Source organism: Argopecten irradians, chromosome 3 (genome assembly GCF_041381155.1).
Source record: "Argopecten irradians isolate NY chromosome 3, Ai_NY, whole genome shotgun sequence".
Classification (NCBI taxonomy): Eukaryota; Metazoa; Mollusca; class Bivalvia; order Pectinida; family Pectinidae; genus Argopecten; species Argopecten irradians.
Window position 1 is genome coordinate 54,054,541 of NC_091136.1, and position 23,777 is coordinate 54,078,317.

Consider the following 23,777-nt stretch of genomic DNA (forward strand, 5'->3'; position numbering starts at 1 on the left):
TGATATTATGGCTAGAATCATTTCAGTGTACAAAAGAACATCAAAACGTTGAATTGTGTTTATGAAACGCAAACATATGTTTTTTTTTATCTTACTTCAATACATATTTAAGTACATTTAACCGAATATTTTAACCAGGATACCGACGAATTCGAGTTTGATTAGACTAAATATAGAAATACGTAGTTCCATTTTAAATAACCATAACTAAATTCATAATTGTTATATTGAAAATATATGGGTTCAAAAACAATTTAGCTTAAAGCAATTTGCCTTCCCAGATAATATCACTCAATTGATATATGTTAACTTCTTTTTCAATAAAAAGCAATTGTTCATCATGCTAGTGTAGATACTATATTCTACAAGGGGGAGTATCAATTTTGGCCCTCTGGTGGCCATGAGCGATAAGCATTATTATTATTTATTATTTTTTTTTTCACAAATATTTGAGGTTAGGACATCATGCTTAAGGTCAGGTTGGAGTCCCTTGTGGCTTAAAATGAGGGTCAATTTTTGGTTTGGTGCACTTGCACTGGAACCAAATGCTATTTTTGATTGATTTCTTTTATGAAACATTACATCGCAAAGGTGGTACGGTAATGCTTTAGTTAGTATCCACCTGCATGTATCTGAGTCTGAAGGTAAATACCAGATATGAATACTTTATATCTATGTCCGAAGGTAAATACAATATATGAATACTTTAAATCTATGTCTGAAAGTAAATACAATGAATACTTTAAACGTGGAAATATTCTCGACGTGAAAATGTTCTTTAATTTCACTTTAATTAGATCTCCGCGAATATATCCACACGCGAATAATGAAGGATTATCACACCATTTTCATATTTCATTATTTTATTTTAGACGAGCTTGCATCATTGTCTCTTTATTACAAATCATTCATCCACATCCGTTCAATATAGATAAATCTACTAGATAATCGTATAGTTGATTTACTTAATGTAATTAATATTCAGCATTTTTTTAATTATTACTTATTTGCTCATTTTCAATAACGGATAAGGTACTGGCATGGGATTCATTATTCGAATCCCGAATCCGATGCTAACATTCACTATATGTGACTTAAAACCATGTCAGTCCATTTAGCCTCGTGAGCATAGCTAGTAACAGTGTAACGCGTATTTCATTAGCAGGCGAAATGATGGTAATTTGAGTTTGACCCACCATTCCAGTATGTGGCACAGCCAGATAAAGTATCTGTGTTTATAAGACAAGCTATGGAAATCTACCATGCCGAATTCCTCCTGTTTCTAGGGCTTTGTCTGTTAAATATCTACGTTGTTTTCGTTTACTGGAAATTGTCACTGGTGCTTATTTTACTTTACATGAGTTACCGACTCACGAAAGTGAAACGTCGGCTGACTGTGGATAGGAAAGCAGTCCTGATAACTGGATGTGACTCAGGTATAGTAGTAACAGCTACCACATCGTCATTGTGATCAGGAATACTGACTTACCTTATTCTATAAACTACAACTTAATTTATTCGAATAACGAAAAATGAATAACTGTCCAACTTTACTTTGCTAAGGTAAAATGATAAACAGATGTCTTATTTGTTCATCATAACTGTAGATTTAGTTTCAAGTTTATTTCACTTGTGTAGGGTTCGGACACCATATTGCCAAACGCTTAGACGACAGGGGGTACACTGTGTATGCTGGGGTGCTGAGGGATGACAGCGATGGGGCTATGGCCTTACGATCCCGTGATTCATCGAGTCTACATGTCATCAAACTTGACGTCACACAGGAGGACGACATCAACAAAGCCTTGGATTTTGTGTCCAATAACAGCAGTGGAGGTGATAAAACATGTCGAACTTCTCAGGGTTATTACAGCACATATGTGTAGGGTCATGACACAGTTATATTATCTACAAAACTATTCCCACGACCCGTAAACTGCTGTATGTGTATGCGGAAATCAGTGTGCTCGTTTCGGGGATTTTAAATGTGTTCGTGTAAAATGCCATTAAATCTGATTTTTTATTACTGTTTACGTAAATGATATATTTAAAGCTTAGTAATGGTTTGATAAGATTTAATTTTTACAGTAAATATTATCGATTAGTCTTTCTTCCGGTTGCTGTGACGTCATAATCGAGGGAAATTAGCCTAATTAAATGTAAATAGCGTACTTTACCTACGTTGTTTTGGAATCTCGAAACCTCCTTATAGATATCAAGGGTTTTTAATCACGAAGTATTTTGTTTCCTTTTATTTTTACTTCCATAGTCAAGACAGGCATTATATAGTAAGATATGATCTCTCCGTGTCCGAATATATGAAACCGTTTTAATGTATAGGCAAAATTATTTAAAATAATGGAAAAAAAATGAAAAAAGAAACAAGAAATACTATCGATCAGTATCGATTTAAAATAAGAGAAAGGAAAGCAATTGTTATTCATCTGTACAGATTCAGATGGTGACTATATATTCAGACACAAAGCTATTTATCTCATAATCCGCATGATATCCAGTGATTTCGCTCGTGTAAAATTTTTGCATATGTCACTAGTGTAATATGACCTGGAGCGATTTTCATTTGCTAAAAATTCATTGATGTCAAGACATAAACAATAAAATTGCATCAGGAAAACTGACGTGACGTCAGCATTTCGAGGACGGCGGGACAAAATAGCAGCCGCCGCTGTATTTTCGCAATATGTTTTGTCGGGAAATTCTTTGAAAAGTAGATTTTGTAATTATATGATAAAAAAGTATCTTAAATTCGTGTTCATTTCATATGAAATTTTATGACACTCGTCTCGAAGTTTAACTTCTTAGATTCCTAAAATCTCGTATGAAATGAACACTCATGCAAGATCCTATATATTTATAGAGTACGGATTCATATACATAACTATGTATTAGAGAACCAATACATGTTAGTGCAGTACATATTCTGATATATGACTAAGTATTAGAAAATACTATTGATGATGTAAATACAGATAACTATATTATGTGATTCCCAGATCTATGGGCCGTAGTTAACAATGCCGGGATCAACCTACCAGGAGATGTGGAGTTAGCCACTGTAGAACAGTACCGGAAATGTGCTGACGTCAATTTGTATGGTCCTATACGCGTCATCAGAGCATTCCTGCCACTAATCCGGGCATCTAAAGGTAAACATTTCATCTATTTGACTCAATAATTGCCATGGACCCTGCTTCCCTTCTAAAGGTGTCTGTGAATTGTTAGTTATCTGAATTAAATGGCGCTTCATTTCATTGCTCAAAAAGCGTGATAAAATAATGTCATAAATTGGAATACATCTCTCAATCTTTGAAACAGATTTCCATCTCAATAACTAATTGACATTTCAATTGTCATACAGAGGTTCATCATTCAGCATATAATGTCTATTGCACATTACCTAACATACAAAAAAGATGTCACCCTTTTATTTGTACATATTCTACAGTCTTTCTAACTATTTACTGGGAAATATTTACGTGAATTTAGGTATATTTAAGTGATATACCGTGATATTTTTCACATTTAATATGTAAACTATTTTGTTTCGTTTTAGGACGGGTCGTTAACATTTCGAGTGTCAGAGGACGTTTTTCATGGCCAGGCGACTCTTTGTATCACGTGACCAAACATGGCATAGAAACCATGAGTGACTCCTTGAGGATGGAAATGAAAAAGTTTGACGTGAAAGTAATAATTGTGGAGCCAGGGGATTTCGTTGACGCCACATCTATTTGGAGTCCAGAGATGGTAAACGTTTATATATAGTTCATTTTATCGTATACTGAAAGTCAATACATTTCACAATGATTTTGACACAGTTACGGAGAATAACGAGTATGTCATTTGCTTTAAGCTGTTTGGTGTCACAACGGATTTAACTAAATAAATCTGGTAAATAGTACTTAAGTAAATGTTATCTTTTTTATTCGCTATACTATAGGTATATGTTTCTGATATAAGTTTGTGCATTTGATCTTTCAGATGAACATTTGAATAATATGTTCAAGTTTTATATTAATAAATGCTTCTAATTTACAAAATGGTATACGTATGTAAGAGCCTAACTCGTATTCTGTAGATACAAAGAATCCGTGCTGAGACAGATTGTATGTGGAATCACGCCTCGGACAGGGTTAAACAGATATACGGACGAAACTACTTCTACCGAAATCTGAAACAAACGTTTGAGAAGCAAGGAACGTTATCGATGGAGCCCTTAGCTGAGGCAGTGGAAGAATCTATCATCAACCACACCCCAAACATCCGATACCTGGTGCCTGGATATCGCTTTGACAAATATGCTGTAAGAAGTAAACAACAAAAAAGTAGTTTTTTTACCAAAACTATCATATGATGGTCTATGGCATTTCGTCCGTGGTTCATTATCTATTAGCTATCTGTACTTTCCATACCATCAAAGGAAATTACTGTGTATTGTGGTACTTTTGAAATTTTTGTGGGATACTGTGGCTATAAACTGATAGAATCAATATCATGACAGCATTAGTAATACTCTCAAAATACAATTACATTTATTTACTAGATTATTCTTCTCTCTAGATATTCATAGTAACTATACACATTCGTTAGAGATGCACGAGAGATTTTATTCGAGATTTGGTCAGTTTTTGCAAAACAAACGTGTAAACCATACTTACAAACAGATATTTTGATATTAACTGACCTTCTTCCCAGATACCACTTAACTCAATCACTCGTTTGTTACACGGAGATATTTTTGTTATTTCAGATGCTCGCCCGTGTCTATGGCTATCTACCTAGTTGGCTTGGAGACATCGTCATTGAGAAGATGACTGGGTACTCATCCGTTCCAGAGAAACACTAATTACAGTTGTTGTAATGCGTTTTATAAGATATACTGATGGAATGTATACAACATTTATAAGAATAAATGACCTAAATGTCATCATTGTCATGTGATCTTTTGTGATCCACTATATTGATATTTTAGATTGCATTGAAATGTTACATGTTACACGAATGCATTTATACTTCTTTAATTAAGAAAGAAGAACGTGTCGTCTTCTATTAGCATTTGTTTTAACGTTTATGTTTCTGTTTAAGTTTTACTTGATAAGCCAATGAAAAGTAACCCTTTATATAATAACAAAAAAATATTGACAATCTGCGGCATATACACTGCCTAGATAGTTTGAGTGATCTGTATAATATGGAAGACACATATAAGATATTCATTTAAACATATCTGGTAGCTTTTATTTTACAATAAAGAGATACACAAATGATACATGTATGATGACCATCAAAACGTATGTCAAGAAAGATAGATATATGACGAATATCAAAACGTTTTCGAAGGAATTTTCAAAGGGAATAGATAAAGACTTCCTGTTACAGGGATACAAACATATACCATTTAACAGTACCCCGACTGTTTGATGTAACCCAGCTAATATTTGTAAATTTTATTGACAACACTTTATCAGTTATAAAGCTTAAGGTATTTTATCAATCCAAACAACTTTTACATTTTATTAGAGGCATCTCCAACATGTCTATAGACAATACCCTTTTATCTCACGAAAGTTTCATAAAGGTACATAATGTGCCTTTTTAAGTTACATTTTTAGCTATTGCAGATAGCAATTATCATAATAATAATTTTCCTAAATTAATACACTTTTGCAATATGTATAAGTAATGAATATAAAAAATAATGATAAAACAACTTTCAAATACTTACTAAGTAATGGAGACGCACGCAAACTTGAGCGGGGAATACCTTTAGACGGACTATTCATAGGGAAGTGATCATCTTTGATTGGTGAATGGAGACGACAAGTCATGGAATATTTTGATTCCTCGACTTTAGGTAAGATTAAGAGGGTACCATTTTGATATAGTACCAGATAATGTCATGGACATGGCAAGTTTTACCAGTCGACTTGAGGTAAGATTGAGAGGACAAATGATTTTGATTTAGCACTGGATAATGTCATGGACATGGCAAGTTTTACCAGTCGACTTGTGACAAGATTGAGAGGACATAATTTTGATATAATTCGGATAATGTAATGGACAGGGTAATTTTTGCCAGTCGACTTGTGACAAGATTGAGAGGACATAATTTTGATTTAATTTGGATAATGTAATGGACAGAGTAATATTTACCAGTCGATTCGGGAAAAGATTGAGAGGACATATTGTTTTGATATAATTCGGATAATGTCATGGACAGAGTAACTTTTACCAGTTGTTTTGGGACAAGATTGATGAAACGTTTTATTAACACTTGATAATATCATTGAATGTTTTGCCTCGTCGACTTGCAACGAAATTGAGAGGACGCAATTTCGATATAATTTAGATAATGTCATGGACATTGCATATTTACACCAGTCGATTTGCGGCAAATTTACGAAGCGCTTTCATATAATACCGGATAATGTCATTCAATAGTTTGACCAGGCGGTTTGAGACAGGATTCGCCTGCTGTTGATGTGTGCTGATCAACCAATATGGACATATACCTATTACACTTTGCAGGCCTATCAGAGATTAGGTGATACTTCAGCAAACACTACCTGTTATCTCGTATTAATGGTGTCACGGCCCTCACACCAACATGGTATCCCTAGAAATAACGTGTGCATTATGCTTTATTTTATTGCATGCTTACTTTGTGTCAATTTACTGGAGTTACTTACTTGTTATCTTAGCGATCTACATTGCATCTATTCTGGCCAGACGTAAATTTCGACAAAAGGTCGACATCGGCCGAAAGGGTATTGTCGTAACAGGATGTGATTCAGGTAAGGTCATAATTTAGCCAATCAAATATATATTTACAACTTCATAATGAAAACACGATCCCAAAAGAAATAAACTTGAATAAGAACTATTGTGTTAATGATATAGTTTTGGTAAATAATGCTAACAAGTGCTTGCAATTATATGAGATATTGTGGACTATATCCTCTTGTCTGATATCGAGTCTTGGTCAAACGTGTGTACGTTTGATTGTACAGTGGCAAAACTTCTTAAAGGTGGTGTTCAGGCTAATGTTAAAAATATCATAGAAACTGCCCAAAGCCCAATTCTCTTAAAACTTTGCATATGGAAAGTACTACTAATTGCACCTTTAAAATAGGACTAAGACAAAGGGCCTGAAATCTTCGTGTTCATATCAATAAAACTACCGACACAAATATGTCAAAATAGATCATTTTGTTGAACATTCTACATTTTTTATTCATAAATCATTTGAGTAGATCGTTTACTCTATATTTAAGTCATTTTTTCAGATTTTGTATGGAAACTTTTGTTTTAAATAATTATTTTAGCAAAATATTAACACTTTGGGGAAAAATGGAAAACGAAGTATTGCTCTTTGTCATATCATTTCATTCTCCTAAAGAAGTGTCCACAATTTTGCCCTGCATTAAAAATAGTCTCAAAACATTCTCTGTCTATGTGTTAATTAGTTTCAAAATTAAAATCCGGGAAAACAGTTTTTGGGTGATTTAAATATTTCTTATTTTCTTTATAGGAACTAACTAAGCATAACTTTATGTATCAATTTGACCAAAGGGGCATGATATCCGGTTTTCAATTACACTTATATTGAGTATTATTTTAATCTTCGCTGCTTTGATCTTAAGATGCTTGGAAACGATTGGCATATATTTTGAATAATGTGTTTAATGACGACATAATGATAACATGGTAAACATTAAGTATTATAATATAATATGGGTACGGTTAAAACAGCAAACGTTGTCTATTTCGGGTTTAAATGTTTCATGTCATTTCGACATGATACCAGATATATCTCTGGTCATGAAACATTTGATAACGAATTACTATATTCCTTATTCAAAATATATTTACGTCAATCGTAAACTTAAATAATGGCATGGATACTTTATGTAGGATTTGGTCACTGCCTAGCTAAACGTCTGAATGAGTGGGGATATACAGTATATGCCGGTGTCCTCAACGAGGAGAGCCCGGGAGCTAAGGTCTTACAGTCTCATCAGTCGGACAGGTTCCATGTGGTCAAACTGGACGTCACCAAGGACGATGATGTCCAACAACTGCTGGAGTACGTTAGTGGTACTGGTCAAGGTATTGTCTATATAAAGTTTTTACATGAATACAATTTATCAAACTTTATGAGTGATGTGATGCGATTCTTCACTTTTCGTTACACAGACATGATATTAATTTATCATATTAAAAGTAATAGCGTTATTTTAGACTGAAGAAGGCCTATAGTGGTTGAATTCATATTCCATAGAAATGATTTTTGATTTTAGTCTGAATCTATTTTGGCCTTTTATTTCGGATTATTAATATACTAGCTTTATACCGTTTTTACCTCACCATAATTGTCAATATTGCTATTTGAAAGCAATAACACTTATTTAGCAGCATATATGTTCAACATCAAGGCGTTCTATGGATAAAAGGGTAGTCATGGCCAAATTATCCACCAGCGGACATGGCTATACAAAATGATCTATGATTGGAATATTTTCCATTATTTGTAGTAGAAATGTGTTTGATTTCTTCATTTTATTTAAAACAAAAAAGGACTTTGGGCCGTCGTCAACAATGCTGGAATAAATTTCCCTGGTGATGTAGAGTTAGCGACAGTGGACCAGTACCAGAGATGTGCAGACGTTAACCTGTATGGTATGATACGTGTCATCAAAGCATTTCTTCCTTTGATCCGAAAGTCCAAAGGTACGTTTGTTTAGAATCAGAGTTAGAAAACATGACCAGTAACGGTTATGTATTATGTGAGTTCTTACTTGTTATGCTATATATCACTGTGAGTTATGCCGTTTACGGATTAGTCTAGACCGTTCAGAGGTTGGCATTGCAAACCACATTTTGACTAATTAAAATAGAGCATTGCCGACCATCGGGCAATAGACATCATATAAACATACTTGGAAAAATAGTTTACAAAAGTTATGTTGTATATTGTGAAGAAGCATAGCAAAAGTACCAAAACATCTATTGAAGATACGGTGATGAAGATTATCTTGGTTTTTTTTTAATTTGTTTTCAATTCATTTAACAAAACAAGCATTGACTGGGTGTAGGTTAATACAATGTAATGTTCAACCCTTGAAAGGTAATATTTCTCTCTGGCTTAATTTTATTTAGATTTATTACTTTTGATGTTGAGCAATATTAACAAAAATCACACAAACACAATAAAGAAAAAGTTAAATGGCAACAAATCGATAGCACAATATGCTTTATGAATGCATGTATATTAACAAAGTAGTATTTTTCCACATATAGGGAGAGTTGTAAACGTGTCCAGTGTGAAAGGTCGGTATTCCTGGCCGTGTGATTCCGTGTACATTGTCACAAAGCATGGTATAGAAACCCTGAGTGACTCTCTCCGCCTCGAAATGAAGAAGTTCGGGGTCAATGTTTCAGTGATAGAACCGGAGCGTATGGTGAAGCCACAGCGATCGGTAGTCCAGAACAGGTGGTCATCTCATTGGTATAACTATACAGTTCTCGTAACTTTTCATATTGATATTTCAAACTCACAGAGAAAAACATTACCTATGAAATATAGTGGCTAGATAATCAAAGCAGTGACATCCGAACGCTAGACGAATCTTCTAACAAATGAGCTACCTGATCACCGATGGTCGACCAAGTCCAATAACACTACAAATTCTTTATTCATCAAAACTAACAGTTCAAATAAAATTATGTGAAGTGTTTCAAATCAAATTGTTTATAAGTTGTATATCTTCAAAAAATAAAATAATACCCCTGTTGACAAGTACAGTATTTTGTAATTATAGCAGTATAAACATACACTGTACATTATGTATGATTTAACATGTGACGATATTTCGTGTATTTTAGATGGTCCGGATTAAAAGAGAGCTGGACCACATGTGGGACCAAGCCACGGAAGAGGTTCGCCAGACATACGGACGTTCCTACGTTGACGCTATATACAAGGCATCGAAGGTCGACTTTAGTCGGGAGATGTCGACGGATCCCGTTATAAATGCTATTGAAGACTCACTCGTTAACGTGACACCACAACCACGATATGTGGTCGGAGGCACTTTTTACATAGTGGACAAATTGGCGGTGAGATTTCAAAAATTGTCATGTTTAGGTTTTATTATCACTTAATATTTGTCTATTGGTTTTTTGTTGAGATTTGCTTTTAACAGATACGGTCGATTTAACAAAACTAACAGTGAGACATTCTCCATTTGAAGAAAGAAAGCAAATACAATTTTATGATTAGAAACTTTTTTCTTTTCATCAATGTAGCCGTTTTTATTAAAACGACATTAAAAACATCATTCATTTGTTGCGAAGGATGTAACAAGGACACATGTTAGAATGCAAATATCATATTTTTGTATTTATATAACTTATTACAATTTGACATAAAATTGCCTAACTAGTATAGCCACTTCTCGTTGTCGATAACAGTTAGGAGTCTAACTGTCAAATTGTATACATTTTAACTCTCTATCTCCTGTTGGTTGTATATCTACTATTATATAACCTTTATAGTTATCTAGTCATGAATCTCCAGTCATAAGTGCGTTTTCACTTTAAAAGTTGTCCTGTATGATTTCTACTTTATGTAATCATAAATGTTTTGTATGTAAATGCTCCGTGCGGGACCTTGATTGGTTAAATAAGCATTGCCTATTGCCTTTTGGTAGATGAGGAGACCTCTCATAATGATATTACTTAGTGGACCGATCTTCCTGATCTTGCTATATTCCGTTTTCACTATTTCATACTATAAACAGCTGATAAGTTTTAAGGTAATTGTTTACACAAAACATGAGCTGCCCAAAACAAGATTCTGGTATATTTTGTGGTCAAAGGGCCCGGACCGATAAGCAATAGTGTGAACGGACGGAGTGCAGCTTACATGTAGCCTGCTGACAAATGTATACTGTAAGGTGGGGTTGCAAAATCCGCCCACGCGCCGATTTTTTTCAAATTTTGCAGTGTTAAAGGTCTAGGTACATAACTATTTTTTATGTGCTTTTTATTTATTTTGTATGTTTTAAAAAGGCAGAAAGGGCCTAAAATGATGCTTTCTAAAATTACTTTGGGTATGTGGCAAGGGGACCCCTTATAACTATCTTTTGAACATATTTTTTTTTTTTTTTTTTTTTTTTTTTTTTGTTAATAAAAGATATTTCATTCTTTATTTCATATCCATTTATAATGATATTTACGAATTATTTTTACGACAAATTGATTTTGAAGCAAAAAAACCTCAAATTTTTGTCAGTATAAAAATTGAGGATATTGGGTTTGCTCGAAATATTTGGCATGCTATCGATTTTGTCCACACTTTTAAACCATTTTAAAAACATGCTATAGGTATAATCTTATAACAGATACTTATTCAAAAAATATGAAATCCGGGAAAATAGTATTTCATAGGCTGAAATGTAGCGAGGGGAATTAAAAAAAAAAATCAATATTTGCCCTAGTTGACCATAAATTTAAAATTGATCATAGACACCATAATAAATCAAAAGTTAATGATAAAAAATTCTATTAATGTATCTTCCCTAACAGTACAAAAAAGCCTAACAACTAGATATGCTCTTGGGTGAAACAAATACTTTCTCTTTTCATATCAGAAATCAAATAATTATATGAAAGAAATATATTTTCGTCACCAACTTAAACACAAAAGATACAAATTAAGATTATCCATCTCTCTTATGTAAATAGAAACTATTTTAAATTGAAATAAAAATGATTAAAGAGGAAAACAGAGTAACATTTGATTTTCAAATAAAATATGTATAATTTAAAAATAATACCAGCACCACAAAGGCTACAATCTTAATTTTGAGCAATCAGATGGCTTTTATTTCGAAACAATGGCAACAATGTATTTAAAACTGTTACTATCTCATTCAGCATACCCCATAACCCATATGTACCAATTTTCACTAATATCTAATGATATCTAAATTTCAACCAATCAAAGACCTCCATTTTGTTTCAAAGGCAACCAATCTTTTAAAAACGGATTCCATGTTATTCAGCATATTTTATAACCAATATATATACCAATTTTCACTTAAATCTGACATTATCTAAATTTCAACTAATCAGAAGCCTCCATTTTGTTTCCATGGCAACCAATCTTTTTGAAAGTGTTACCATGTTATTCAGCATATTTCGTAACCTATATATACCAATTTTCACTTAATTCTGACATCATTTAAATTCCAACCAATCAGAGGCCTCCGTTTTGTTACCATGGCAACCAATATTTTAAAAGGTGTTACCATGATATTTAGCATCAAAAATTATTACTGCACACTGATTTTGACTTATATCGGACTCTGGAATCATAAGCTGGAGATGTATAACTAGGTATACTAACAAAGAAATTGTCCGTAGCTCCATGCACTCCCTATTTTTAAGTCACTCAAAAACAGTTTTCCCGGATTTTTAATTTTGAACCTAATTTACACACAGACAGAAAATGCCATGGGAGTATTTTTAAATGGGGGTAAAATTGTGGACAAAACCAGTAACAGGGTGAAATGAGATGACAAAGAGCAATGCTTCGTTTTCGTTTTTTCCAAAAAGTGTTACTTTTTCGTAAAAAATATTATTTCAAACAAAATTTTCCGTTAAAAATCCAAATGAAATGACTTAAATATAAAGTATACGACCTACTCAAATGATTTATGAATAAAAAAATGTACAATATTTAACAAAGGCTAACCTTTTTTGGCATGTTTGTGCAGGTAGTTTTAATGAAAATGACTACAAAGAATTCAGGCCCTTTGGGCCTTTTTAAAATCTCAAAAGCAAATAGAAGTGTCATTTTAAAGGGACAACTAGTAGTATTTTCAGTTTGCAAAGTTTCAAGAAAATTGGGCTGTGGGCAGTTTCTATAGGATTTTTAACATTAGCTTGAACACCACCTTTACCCGTCAATGATATGATACTACATGAGTTGGTGACAATTCCCGCCATCAGAAAAAGAATAAAAATTTAAGTTCATACACAAACGTATAGCTGCACAGTTTTATCACATGCAGTCACAAATACCATGGAATTAGTTAAATCTACGTAAATTTAAGACTTAGACCTAAGACCTAGTGTCTGAAAATGTCAAACTTTTCAAAATAAATATCTGTTTATCATAAGCATAACAACAAAATATCTCATAGGAGGTGAATTATTTGTCGTTTCTATTTTCAATACACACATACCCTCACTTACACTTATTATATGCCGTATCATTCATAAATGATATTGCGTAACCTTTAATATCAGGGAGATAATTAGATAATTTCTAACCATCATTACTAATCTACTATTAACCAACTTTGTAATTTAGGTTCAATTAAATCCTCGTTAGATACATTTCTACACTTTAATACACTTGTTTTATGATTGCAGGTCCTTGCAAAGGTCTACAACTTTCTCCCTGAATCTATATCGGATTGGGTCGTAGAGCGATGGACCGGATGTGGATCATTTCCACGCTAACACTCCTATATCGATATTCCGTAACAAACAATTTACTTGTTTCCTGTATGGATTTTAGCTACCCGTGAGAAGATATTTTGTTGATAGACTATGGTTAAGGTTTCAGATCATATTTAAACTATTGATAATTTGTATGCCAATATATAACTTCTTAGTATAACTAAGTTGATAAAAAGTGTGTATGCGTCAGGCATAACTGTTGAGTCTTAGATTGTTATGCTTGTGAACTTTGACAAAATATGCAGAAAGTATATGTTTCAGTTAAGTTAGCCCACAGGTTCCAATAAATAAAATGCCCTATATCCCATATGGTAACATGTTTACGTATATTTGCATTAAAAAAATGTAATAAAATCACAGGAATATAGTTTGCATTTCCCGCGTGCAGTTTTGTTGACGCCACCAGGTTCAATTAATTGAATAATTTACATTTCAACCCTCGCAGCATAGTTTCACCTGATAGTCCCTATCAACATGTGATACAAACAAAAGTCGTATGCTGATTAATTAATCAGATTTTATATCTTGAAAGCAATTATAGTATTTGAATAACAAAAGGAAATAGTTAAAGTGAACAGTCGGGCAAGGATGGCTAAAGTGGGTAAAAATGGTGCGAACGATCCAGTATAATTTCTTATGAAATGGAAAAATAAAATCTCTCGTCAAAATCTGTCTGCGTGCGAAGAAATTTAAACTATGGGAATTCTAAAACGTCCTCCCGGCTCACTATGTCCGTGGTTACATTTCCACACAGCCTCGCTTTCAATACTTTCAACTTTTCTTTACTTTAATGGTCAGAATTGGGAAACTAAGCAGAACTTGACAGCCGTATTAATATGTGAGAACTTTTGGAAGGCCAATGAACGCATTTAGACTGGTTTTCTTTGCCCGACTATTCACTTTAAAAAGCCATTGTCAAATATACCGTTGCCACATATTTTCAAAATGGAAGCACCGACGCACATTGGGCGCTCAGTCTAGAATATTTTGTTTAAAAAATGTAAAAAATTCGGGGTTTTTTATTAAATAAAAAACAAATCATTACACTTTACTGCTTTCCATATTGTTTGTGTCCTTCTCTTTTCAGTAACTATAGGATATCCATCTTTTTTGTGAGCCAAATGGGCTATACTAGGCTATGAACGCCCATCTGGTCACGTGATTGACCAGATGGGAGTTTATATCGTAATATATTCCCATCTAGATTACATAGCGTAAACCGAAGACTAGAAGTAGAATGGAAATATAACGGAGCTAGAGACGAATCCATGCTACCTTGGTGGCTCATATGTACTATAGTTTGTTGGAGTACAGAATGTGAGTTTCTAAGTGACCAGGATGTTCTCTACAAGAGCCGTTGTCATTATCTATTCCTGTAAAGTCGTAATATTATAAGGTTAGAACTCTAAACAGATAAAGGTGCACATGTCACATACACTGTATTGATATTTCTTATCAATAAATATAGCGGCACTAACAGCTGGATCGTTAAACTAAAATCAAATTTGAACAAAATATACATGCTAAAAGTTAGCTCTTCTGATTTGGTGTATTTCGATTAAATCGTCTCCGTATATTGTATTTGGTAAACATGTGATTGATAACGGGTTCCGACAGGTAGAATACATATCAAATGTTTAATCAAATATCTCGGACAATAGAATACTGCCATTGATGCTGTAAAAACATGCATTCATAGTTTTATATTTTCTGCAAGAAACTCAAGAAACTTATTTTCCCTCAAACAAAACACGAGAACACTCCCATACATAATTGTTTGTATGGTGATTGAGAACTTCTATGAGATTTTGATTGCTTTAAGCCATTTATGGGTTAAAATCATATATGACAATGCATCAATTAATGTTCAGTATATGTTCCTATATCAAACTTAATTTACAGTCACGCTTGAAAGAACAATATAGCAGCTTCCCTTACAGAGCTCAATTTTATAGTGGAATCTCGATACGAAGGTGTAAACCAAAACCAATATAGCAATGCAGGCCACTGGAAAAGATTTTTTCTCAACAAAGACGAGATTTTTTCATTCAGCAATAAGTATACAAAATACTGGTAAAACGTTTACTTTACGATCTATGGCCTTGAAAATCCTTCTGTACTTATAAGACACAAACTAAGCTTATCTTATCTGTGTCCCATGTTTCAATATGGTGTCGTTTGAGAACGTGTTTACTCTATGTTTAATTTTACTGAATGTCTACTTTGTTTATATTTACTGGATATATATCTTGGGTATCTCGATCTTCTACTTTGTATTCAGAGTGACCAGGTATAATTTTCGACAAACACTGGACATTGGTCGAAAAGGTGTGGTCATCACAGGCTGTGACACAGGTAACGCAGTGACCAGGGCCCTGGTTAAACCCTATAGACATTTGTGTATGTGGTTAACAACAACCCAAACCCCTCCCTGTATGAGACTATGTGATGACCCCCTCTCCCTCCCTGTATGAGACTATGTGATGATCCCCTCCCCCTCCCTGTATGAGACTATGTGATGACCCCCTCTCCCTCCCTGTATGAGACTATGTGATGATCCCCTCCCCCTCCCTGTATGAGACTATGTGATGACCCCCTCCCTGTATGAGACTATGTGATGACCCCCTCCCCCTCCCTGTATGAGACTATGTGATGACCCCCTCCCCCTCCCTGTATGAGACTATGTGATGACCCCTCCCCCTCCCTGTATGAGACTATGTGATGACCCCCTCCCCCTCCCTGTATGAGACTATATGATGACCCCCTCCCCCTCACTGTATGAGACTAAATGATGATCCCCTCCCCCTCCCTGTATGAGACTATGTAATGACCCCCTCCTCCTCCCTGTATGAGACTATGTGATGACCCCCCCCCCCTCCCTGTATGAGACTATGTGATGACCCCCTCCCCCTCCCTGTATGAGACTATGTGATGACCCCCTCCCCCCCTCCCTGTATGAGACTATGTGATGACCCCCTCCCCCTCCCTGTATGAGACTATGTGATACCCCCCCCCCCTCCTGTATGAGACTATGTGAACCCCCTCCCCCTCCCTGTATGAGACTAATGATGATACCCCTCCCCCTCCCTGTATGAGACTATGTGATGACCCCCCCCCTCCCTGTATGAGACTATGTAATGACCCCCTCCTCCTCCCTGTATGAGACTATGTGATGACCCCCTCCCCCTCCCTGTATGAGACTATGTGATGACCCCCTCCCCCTCCCTGTATGAGACTATGTGATGACCCCCTCCCCCTCCCTGTATGAGACTATGTGATGACCCCCTCCCCCTCCCTGTATGAGACTATGTGATGACCCTCCCCCTTCCTGTATGAGACTCTGTGATGACCCCCTCCCCCTCCCTGTATGAGACTATATGATGACCCCCTCCCCCTCCCTGTATGAGACTATGTGATGATCCCCTCCCCCTCCCTGTATGAGACTGTGTGATGACCCCCTCCCTGTATGAGACTATGTGATGATCCCCTCCCCCTCCCTGTATGAGACTATGTGATGATCCCCTCCCCCTCCCTGTATGAGACTATGTGATGACCCCCTCCCCCTCCCTGTATGAGACTATGTGAAGACCCCCTCCCCCTCCCTGTATGAGACTATGTGATGACCCCCTCCCCCTCCCTGTATGAGACTATGTGATGACCCCCTCCCCCTCCCTGTATGAGACTATGTGATGACCCCCTCCCCCTCCCTGTATGAGACTATGTAAAGACCCCCTGCCCCTCCCTGTATTAGACTATGTGATGACCCCCTCCCCCTCCCTGTATGAGACTATGTGAAGACCCCCTCCCCCTCCCTGTATGAGACTATGTGATGACCCCCTCACTGTATGAGACTATGTGATGACCCCCTCCCCCTCCTTGTATGAGACTATGTGATGACCCACTTCCCCTCCCTGTATGAGACTATGTGATGATCCCCTCCCTGTATGAGACTATGTGATGATCCCCTCCCCCTCCCTGTATGAGACTATGTGATGATCCCCTCCCCCTCCCTGTATGAGACTTTGTGATGATCCCTTCCCCCTCCCCGTATGAGACTATGTGATGATCCCCTCCCCCTCCCCGTATGAGACTATGTGATTACCCCCCTCCACCTCCCTATATGAGACTATATGTGACCCCCTCCCCCTCCCTGTTTGAGACTATGTGATGATCCCCTCCCCCTCCCTGTATGAGACTATATGATTACTCCCATCCCCTTCCCCGTATGAGACTATGTGATGACCCCCTCCCCCTCCCTGTATGAGACTATGTGATGATCCCCTCCCCCTCCCTGTATGAGACTATATGATTACTCCCATCCCCTTCCCCGTATGAGACTATGTGATGACCCCAAAACATCCAAACATATGAGACTATGTGATAACTTCCAAACCCCCATCCTTATGACACTATGTGATTTCCCCAAAACATTAAAACGAATGAGACTATGTGTATACTCCCTCTATCTCCATGTATGAGTCTATGAGATTACTCCCAAAGCCCCATCCTTATGAGACTATGTGATAACCCCCAAATATCAAAACGAATGAGACTATGTGATTACCCCCTCCATCTCCCTGTATGAGAATATGTGATTACCCCCAAACATCCAAACATATGAGACAATGCGATTACCTCCAAATCCCCAACCGTATGAGACTATGATTACCCCCAAACCCCCAACCTCAGGGGACTATGTGATTTCCTCCAAAACGCCAGCCGTATTAGACTATGTGATTACATCCGAACTCCCACCCGCATGAGACTATGTGATTACCTCCAAACTCCCACCCGTATGAGACTATGTGATTACCTCCAAATCCCATCCGATATGAGACTATGTGATTACCTCCAAATCCCCACCAATATGAGATTATGTGACAACCTCCAAACCCCCACCTATATAAGATTATGTGATTACCTCCAAACTCCCACCCGCATGAGGCTATGTGATTACCTCTTAAACCCCACCCATATGAGACAAAGTGATTACCTCCAAACTGAAACCCGTATGAGACTATGTGATTACTCCCAAACACCCACCCGTATGAGACTATGTAATTACCTCCAAATCCCCACCCGTATGAGACTATGTGATTACCTCTAAAACCCACACCCATACGAGACTATGTGATTACCTCCAAACCCACACCCATACGAGACTATGTGATTACCTCCAAACCCCCACCCTTACGAGATTGTGTGATTATACCCAAACCCTCATCCGTATGAGACTATGTGATTATACCCAAACCCCACCCGTATGAGACAATGCGATTACCTCCAAACCCCCACCCGCAAGAGACTATGTGATTATACCCAAACCCCACCCGTATGAGACAATGCGATTACCTCCAACCCCTAACCGCATGAGACTATGTGATAACCCCCAAACCCCCACCCGTATGAGACTGTGTTATTATCTCCAAACCCTCACCCGTATGATACCATGTGATTAACTCCAAACCCCCACCAGCATGAGACTAAGTGATTACCTCCAAAACCCCACACGTATGAGACTATGTAATTACCTCCAAAACCCCACTCGTATGAGACTATGTGATTACCTCCAAACTCCCACCCGTATGAGACTATGTGTTTACGCCCAAACCCCCACCTACAGGAGACTATGTGATTACCTCCAAAACCCCACCCATATGATACTATGTGATTAACTCCCAACCCCCACCCGAATCAGACTGTGTGATTATACCCAAACTCCCATCCGCATGAGACTATGTTATTACCTCCAAACCCCCACCCGTATGAGACTATGTGATTACTCCCAAACCCCGAACCGCATGAGACTATGTGATTACCTCCAAACCCCCACCCATATGAGACTATGTGATAACCTCCAAACCCCCACTCATATGAGACTATGTGATTACCTCCAAACCCCCATCCGTTGAGACCATGGGGTTACCCCGTATGAGTGTATGAATAACACAAACGTGATATTGATATTTAATGACATTTCTCAACAGATTTACATGCATAGTATGTTTATGTGTAAGTATAAGAAACACGTTTGGTCTATATTGAGTATATTATCTGGTAACGCTTGTGTAACATCGTGACAAAGTGTCCGTCGCGTAGGCTTGATTACGTGTGTTTGATGTAAGAGACATGAACGATTTATACTATTTGATCATAAACATATCAATGGTAAATTTCGTTGGAACAAAATTCATGTTTGTTTGCACGACTAGCTACCGAATATGAACTAACAGGGTGTTATGTATGCCTAATCTAGCATATTAAAACAACCAACATGGCTGAGGTCCAGCATAATTTATTAATCCAAAACGAGGCTCACGAGCACGTGACATAATAACAGGGACACACTACTAACCGGATTATGGACCGATTAATATATATATATGACATCCCCCTTCTCAAGAACTTTTAAAGATATTCTTTTAGCCGAGCCTATATGCCAATACAGTTACTGTAACCGATCACTATATCTATAGCCTACAAGCTTTCACATTCACCTTGAGCTTAACAGGTTAAGGTCCATCCAAGCAAAGTCCTCATTAACCGTTCAAACGGAATTTAACAAATTGTAAAACACAAATTCGAACAAATGAAAGTCTTTCGCGTGTTAAATTGAAAACTTAACTTTAAACAAAATCTTATATTTATTGAACATAGTCTTTCAAATATCCAGGCTTTGAGGTGACTCTGCCACTGCTCCTTTGTAATGGCTTCTCCACGGTAGTAGCTGGTGGCTCCTTCACAGTCTGATGATCAGCTGTATCATCCTGAGTGCATGGTACGTTCGCAGATGGCTGTTGAACCAGAACTAGAGGGTCTATGTTGAACTCGCGACACATATCAGATCCTGTATGGGAACTATATTGCTTTAGTTCTGGAGCGCGAGTAGGTGTTAACATTGTTCGATTCCTCCGTTGTCCGCATTTACCACATAAGATCGTGGACTTTCATGTTTACTCTCAACTGTTCCTCTTACCCACGGTTTATCACGTTGAGTTTGAATCATGACTGTGTCACCTGGATGGAAGCTTTTGAGACTGTTCCTATTAGCTCTCTGATCAAAGTAGTACTTGTATTTCTCCTGTCGTTTTTGTAGATGTTTGCTGATCTCGTCATTACCACGAGGTTTCAAAAGGCCTGACGTAGTTGGTAGCATGGTTTTCAGTCTACGTCCTAAATACATTTGGGCTGGAGATATACCTATGTCCAGAGGAGTGTTCCTATAGTCGAGCAGAGCTTTGTAAGGATCCTTTGATTTTTTCATCAAGTTTTTAACAGTCTGAACTGATCTTTCTGCTTGCCCATTCAACTGAGCATAATATGGACTACTTGTGTTATACACGAATCCGTAGCTTTTCGCAAAATCTTTGGACTCTGCGCATAAAAATTGTGGTCCATTGTCCGAAAATATTTCATCCGGAACTCCATATCTTGATATCAGACTTTTCAGTCGGACAATCATGTTTTTTGCTGTCAGATTGTCTAGTAGCTGTACTTCTGGCCACTTTGAGTAGTAATCTACTGTGAGTAGATAATGTTTTGAGTTGAGCTCAAAAATATCTGCTGCTACTTTTGACCATGGGCGGTCTGGTAGTTCTACCCGTATTATTGGTTCCTTTGGATTGTTCCGTTGTACTTCCGCACATACTGAACAACTTAAGACCTTTTCCTCTATCTAGCTTGACATCCCTGGCCAAAACAGAACTTCTCTGGTCCTGTCTTTACACTTGACTACTCCTAAGTGTGAATCATGAATAATATCCATCATTGCTGGTCTAAGCGTTTTGGGAACAATCAGCTTTGATCCTTTGTATAAGACACCATCTATGCAGGCAATCTCATCTCGGAATCCCAAATATCCTCGTACTTCTCCAGATATACTGTCTTTGGTTGTTGGCCAACCATCTAACACTAAATTTTGTAGTTCTTGTAGCACCACGTCCTTGGCAGTTTCCCGCTGAAACTCTGCATATCTCCCAAGAGATATGGGTAGGTATCCCGTAGGATTAAGCATGTTTACGTCTACTTCCGGTAATAGCTGTTCCAGTGTTTCCGGTAAGTATGATCTACTCAAATGATCCGCAATCCACATGAGCTTTCCAGGTTTGTATTGTACATTCAAGTCATACTTCTGAATGGTAAGTAAAAGTCTTTGCAATCTCACAGGTGCCTGGTGAAGTAGTTTTGAAAATATGGCTTGTAGTGGTTTGTGATCACTTTCCACCTCGACTTTACGACCGTAAACATACTGTTGGAACTTGGTACAGCAACATACGACCGCCAATGCTTCCTTTTCTATCTGCGCGTAATTTTGTTGTGATTGTGTGAGAGCTCGCGACGCGTAAGCTATGGGTTTTTCCTCTACTGCGCCTAGCCCTTTAGAGCTAGCATCCACCGATAGGGTTAGCGGTAACTTCGGATCATGGAATCTGAGAATCGGTGCTTCGGTAGCCATGAGCTTGAGTTTTTGAAAGCTCTCCTCCTGCTCCATAGACCATTCCCATTCGACATCTTTCTGTGTAAGTTTCCTCAATGGTGCACTAACATCCGACATGTTAGGCAGAAACTTAGCTAGATACTGAATGAACCCTAGGAAAGTTAGTAACTCTGGTTTGTTCTGGGGCTGCTTCATCGCTTTGACTGCGCGAACCTTTTCGGGGTCTGGCTTGAGGCCTTCTTTGCTGATTACGTGTCCGACGTACGTTACCTCCTCTTTTTTGAACTCGCACTTTCCCGGACTAAGTTTTAGATTGTATGACCTTGCCATTTCCATGACTAGGTTCAGCCTATGGTCATGTTCTTTCTGGTCTGTACCCCAGACTAAAATGTCATCCATGATGGCTTCAGCTCCATCGATATCTTCAACCATTTGTGACATTATCTTTTGAAACACCTCGGGCGCCGACTTAATTCCAAAAGGCATTCGTGTGAAGCGATATCTTCCAAAGGGAGTGTTAAAGGTGCATAGTTTTGAGCTGGCTTCATCCAACCTCACCTGCCAAAATCCAGATGTCGCATCCAACTTTGAAAACACTTTAGCATCAGGCATGTTCGCGACAACTTCCTCAATGGTTTTCATTGGGAAATGTTCTCATAATATGGCACGATTGAGATCCTTAGGGTCTATGCAGATACGGATTTTGTTTGGTTTTGTGACAACAAGCATACTGTTTACCAATTCCGTTGGTTCGGTTTCCTTGACAATAACACCGATTTCCTTCATAGCTTTCAGTTCGTCCTTGACCTGGTCCTTAAGCGCGACCGGTATTTTCCTTGGTGGGTGTACTACAGGAGTGATTGTTGGGTCTTGATCCTGCGTTTACCTGGTAAACATCCAATCCCTTGAAACAAGTCTTCATACTTGTTTTGAATCTCTTGAGGAGATTCAATCATATTAATTCTCCTGACAAAGTTCATGATTTTACATGCTTCACCACCCAGTACATTCGGTACTTTGATGTCCACAACATAGAATTACATCATCGTACTGACACGGCAAGGTTGTCATCCCCACTGGTTTGATACAATGTCCTGAGTATGATCTTAATGGACAGTCTGCTTTCCTCAGTTTTGTAGTTCAACGACTTGAACACGTCATATGTAATAACGTTACACTTTGCTCCAGTGTCCAGTTGAACCTTGACCGGATGTTCATTTATCAAAACGGTTTCATTCCAATCCGAATCATTTTCTAGTAGGTTGACATCAAGGACCTGTCCTTTATCTAGCGTTCCGATGAACAGTTCGTTTTCACTCTCGGTGATTTCATCTTGATCAAGGGTATGTACCTTTTTATTCCTGAATTTAGGCTTACCACCAAAACACTTATTAGCGAAATGGTCCCGTTTGTGACATTTGTTGCACGTCTGACCTATAGCTGGGCATTTTTCACTATCTCCGTGATTTCTCCCACATCTAGAACATTGATACTGCGAGTGTCTGTTTGATTGTTTACTGAAGCGTGACGACTTGTGTTTCGTCATATCATGATCACGTGACTTTCCATGCGGTGTCGACTTTAGTTCTCGAGACACATAATGTACCTTTGAAGTAACAGACGAATCTTCTTCTGACATTTTCTTTAACTGAGCTTGTGAAAGTTCATGCAATCTAGCAATTTCTATTGCTTTATCTAGTGTAAGATCTTAACCTTGATTTATCAGTTTTTCTCTCACCTTCACATGTCTCGTTCCAAACACGATCCGATCTCTGACCATCTCATC

The 23,777-nt window shown here is 37.4% G+C and overlaps 3 protein-coding genes across 4 annotated transcripts in view; all 3 read left to right on the forward strand.

Annotated features, from left to right (window-relative positions):
* Nucleotides 1–23,777, forward strand: part of LOC138319087 (zinc finger C2HC domain-containing protein 1C-like) — a 168,543-nt gene that overhangs the window by 32,931 nt on the left and 111,835 nt on the right. The gene's annotated exons all lie outside the window — the stretch shown is intronic.
* LOC138319739 (uncharacterized) lies at nucleotides 1,120–14,600 on the forward strand. The gene is given in 13 exon segments (XM_069262874.1): nucleotides 1,120–1,436; nucleotides 1,639–1,836; nucleotides 3,015–3,167; nucleotides 3,575–3,768; nucleotides 4,100–4,324; nucleotides 4,772–4,864; nucleotides 6,617–6,815; nucleotides 7,936–8,130; nucleotides 8,599–8,751; nucleotides 9,322–9,483; nucleotides 9,486–9,514; nucleotides 9,907–10,140; nucleotides 13,465–14,600. Coding segments are annotated over 13 exon segments (2,112 nt in total). The 5' UTR covers nucleotides 1,120–1,249; the 3' UTR covers nucleotides 13,555–14,600.
* LOC138319082 (D-beta-hydroxybutyrate dehydrogenase, mitochondrial-like) overlaps nucleotides 15,721–23,777 on the forward strand; it is a 29,118-nt gene continuing 21,061 nt past the window's right edge. For both annotated transcript variants that reach the window (XR_011207948.1, XM_069261993.1), the window contains exon 1: nucleotides 15,721–15,909. Coding sequence is in view for 1 of the 2 variants with exons in the window: in XM_069261993.1 (XP_069118094.1) it covers nucleotides 15,723–15,909 (187 nt within the window). In the remaining variant the exon portion in view is untranslated. The remainder of the gene's footprint in view (nucleotides 15,910–23,777) is intronic.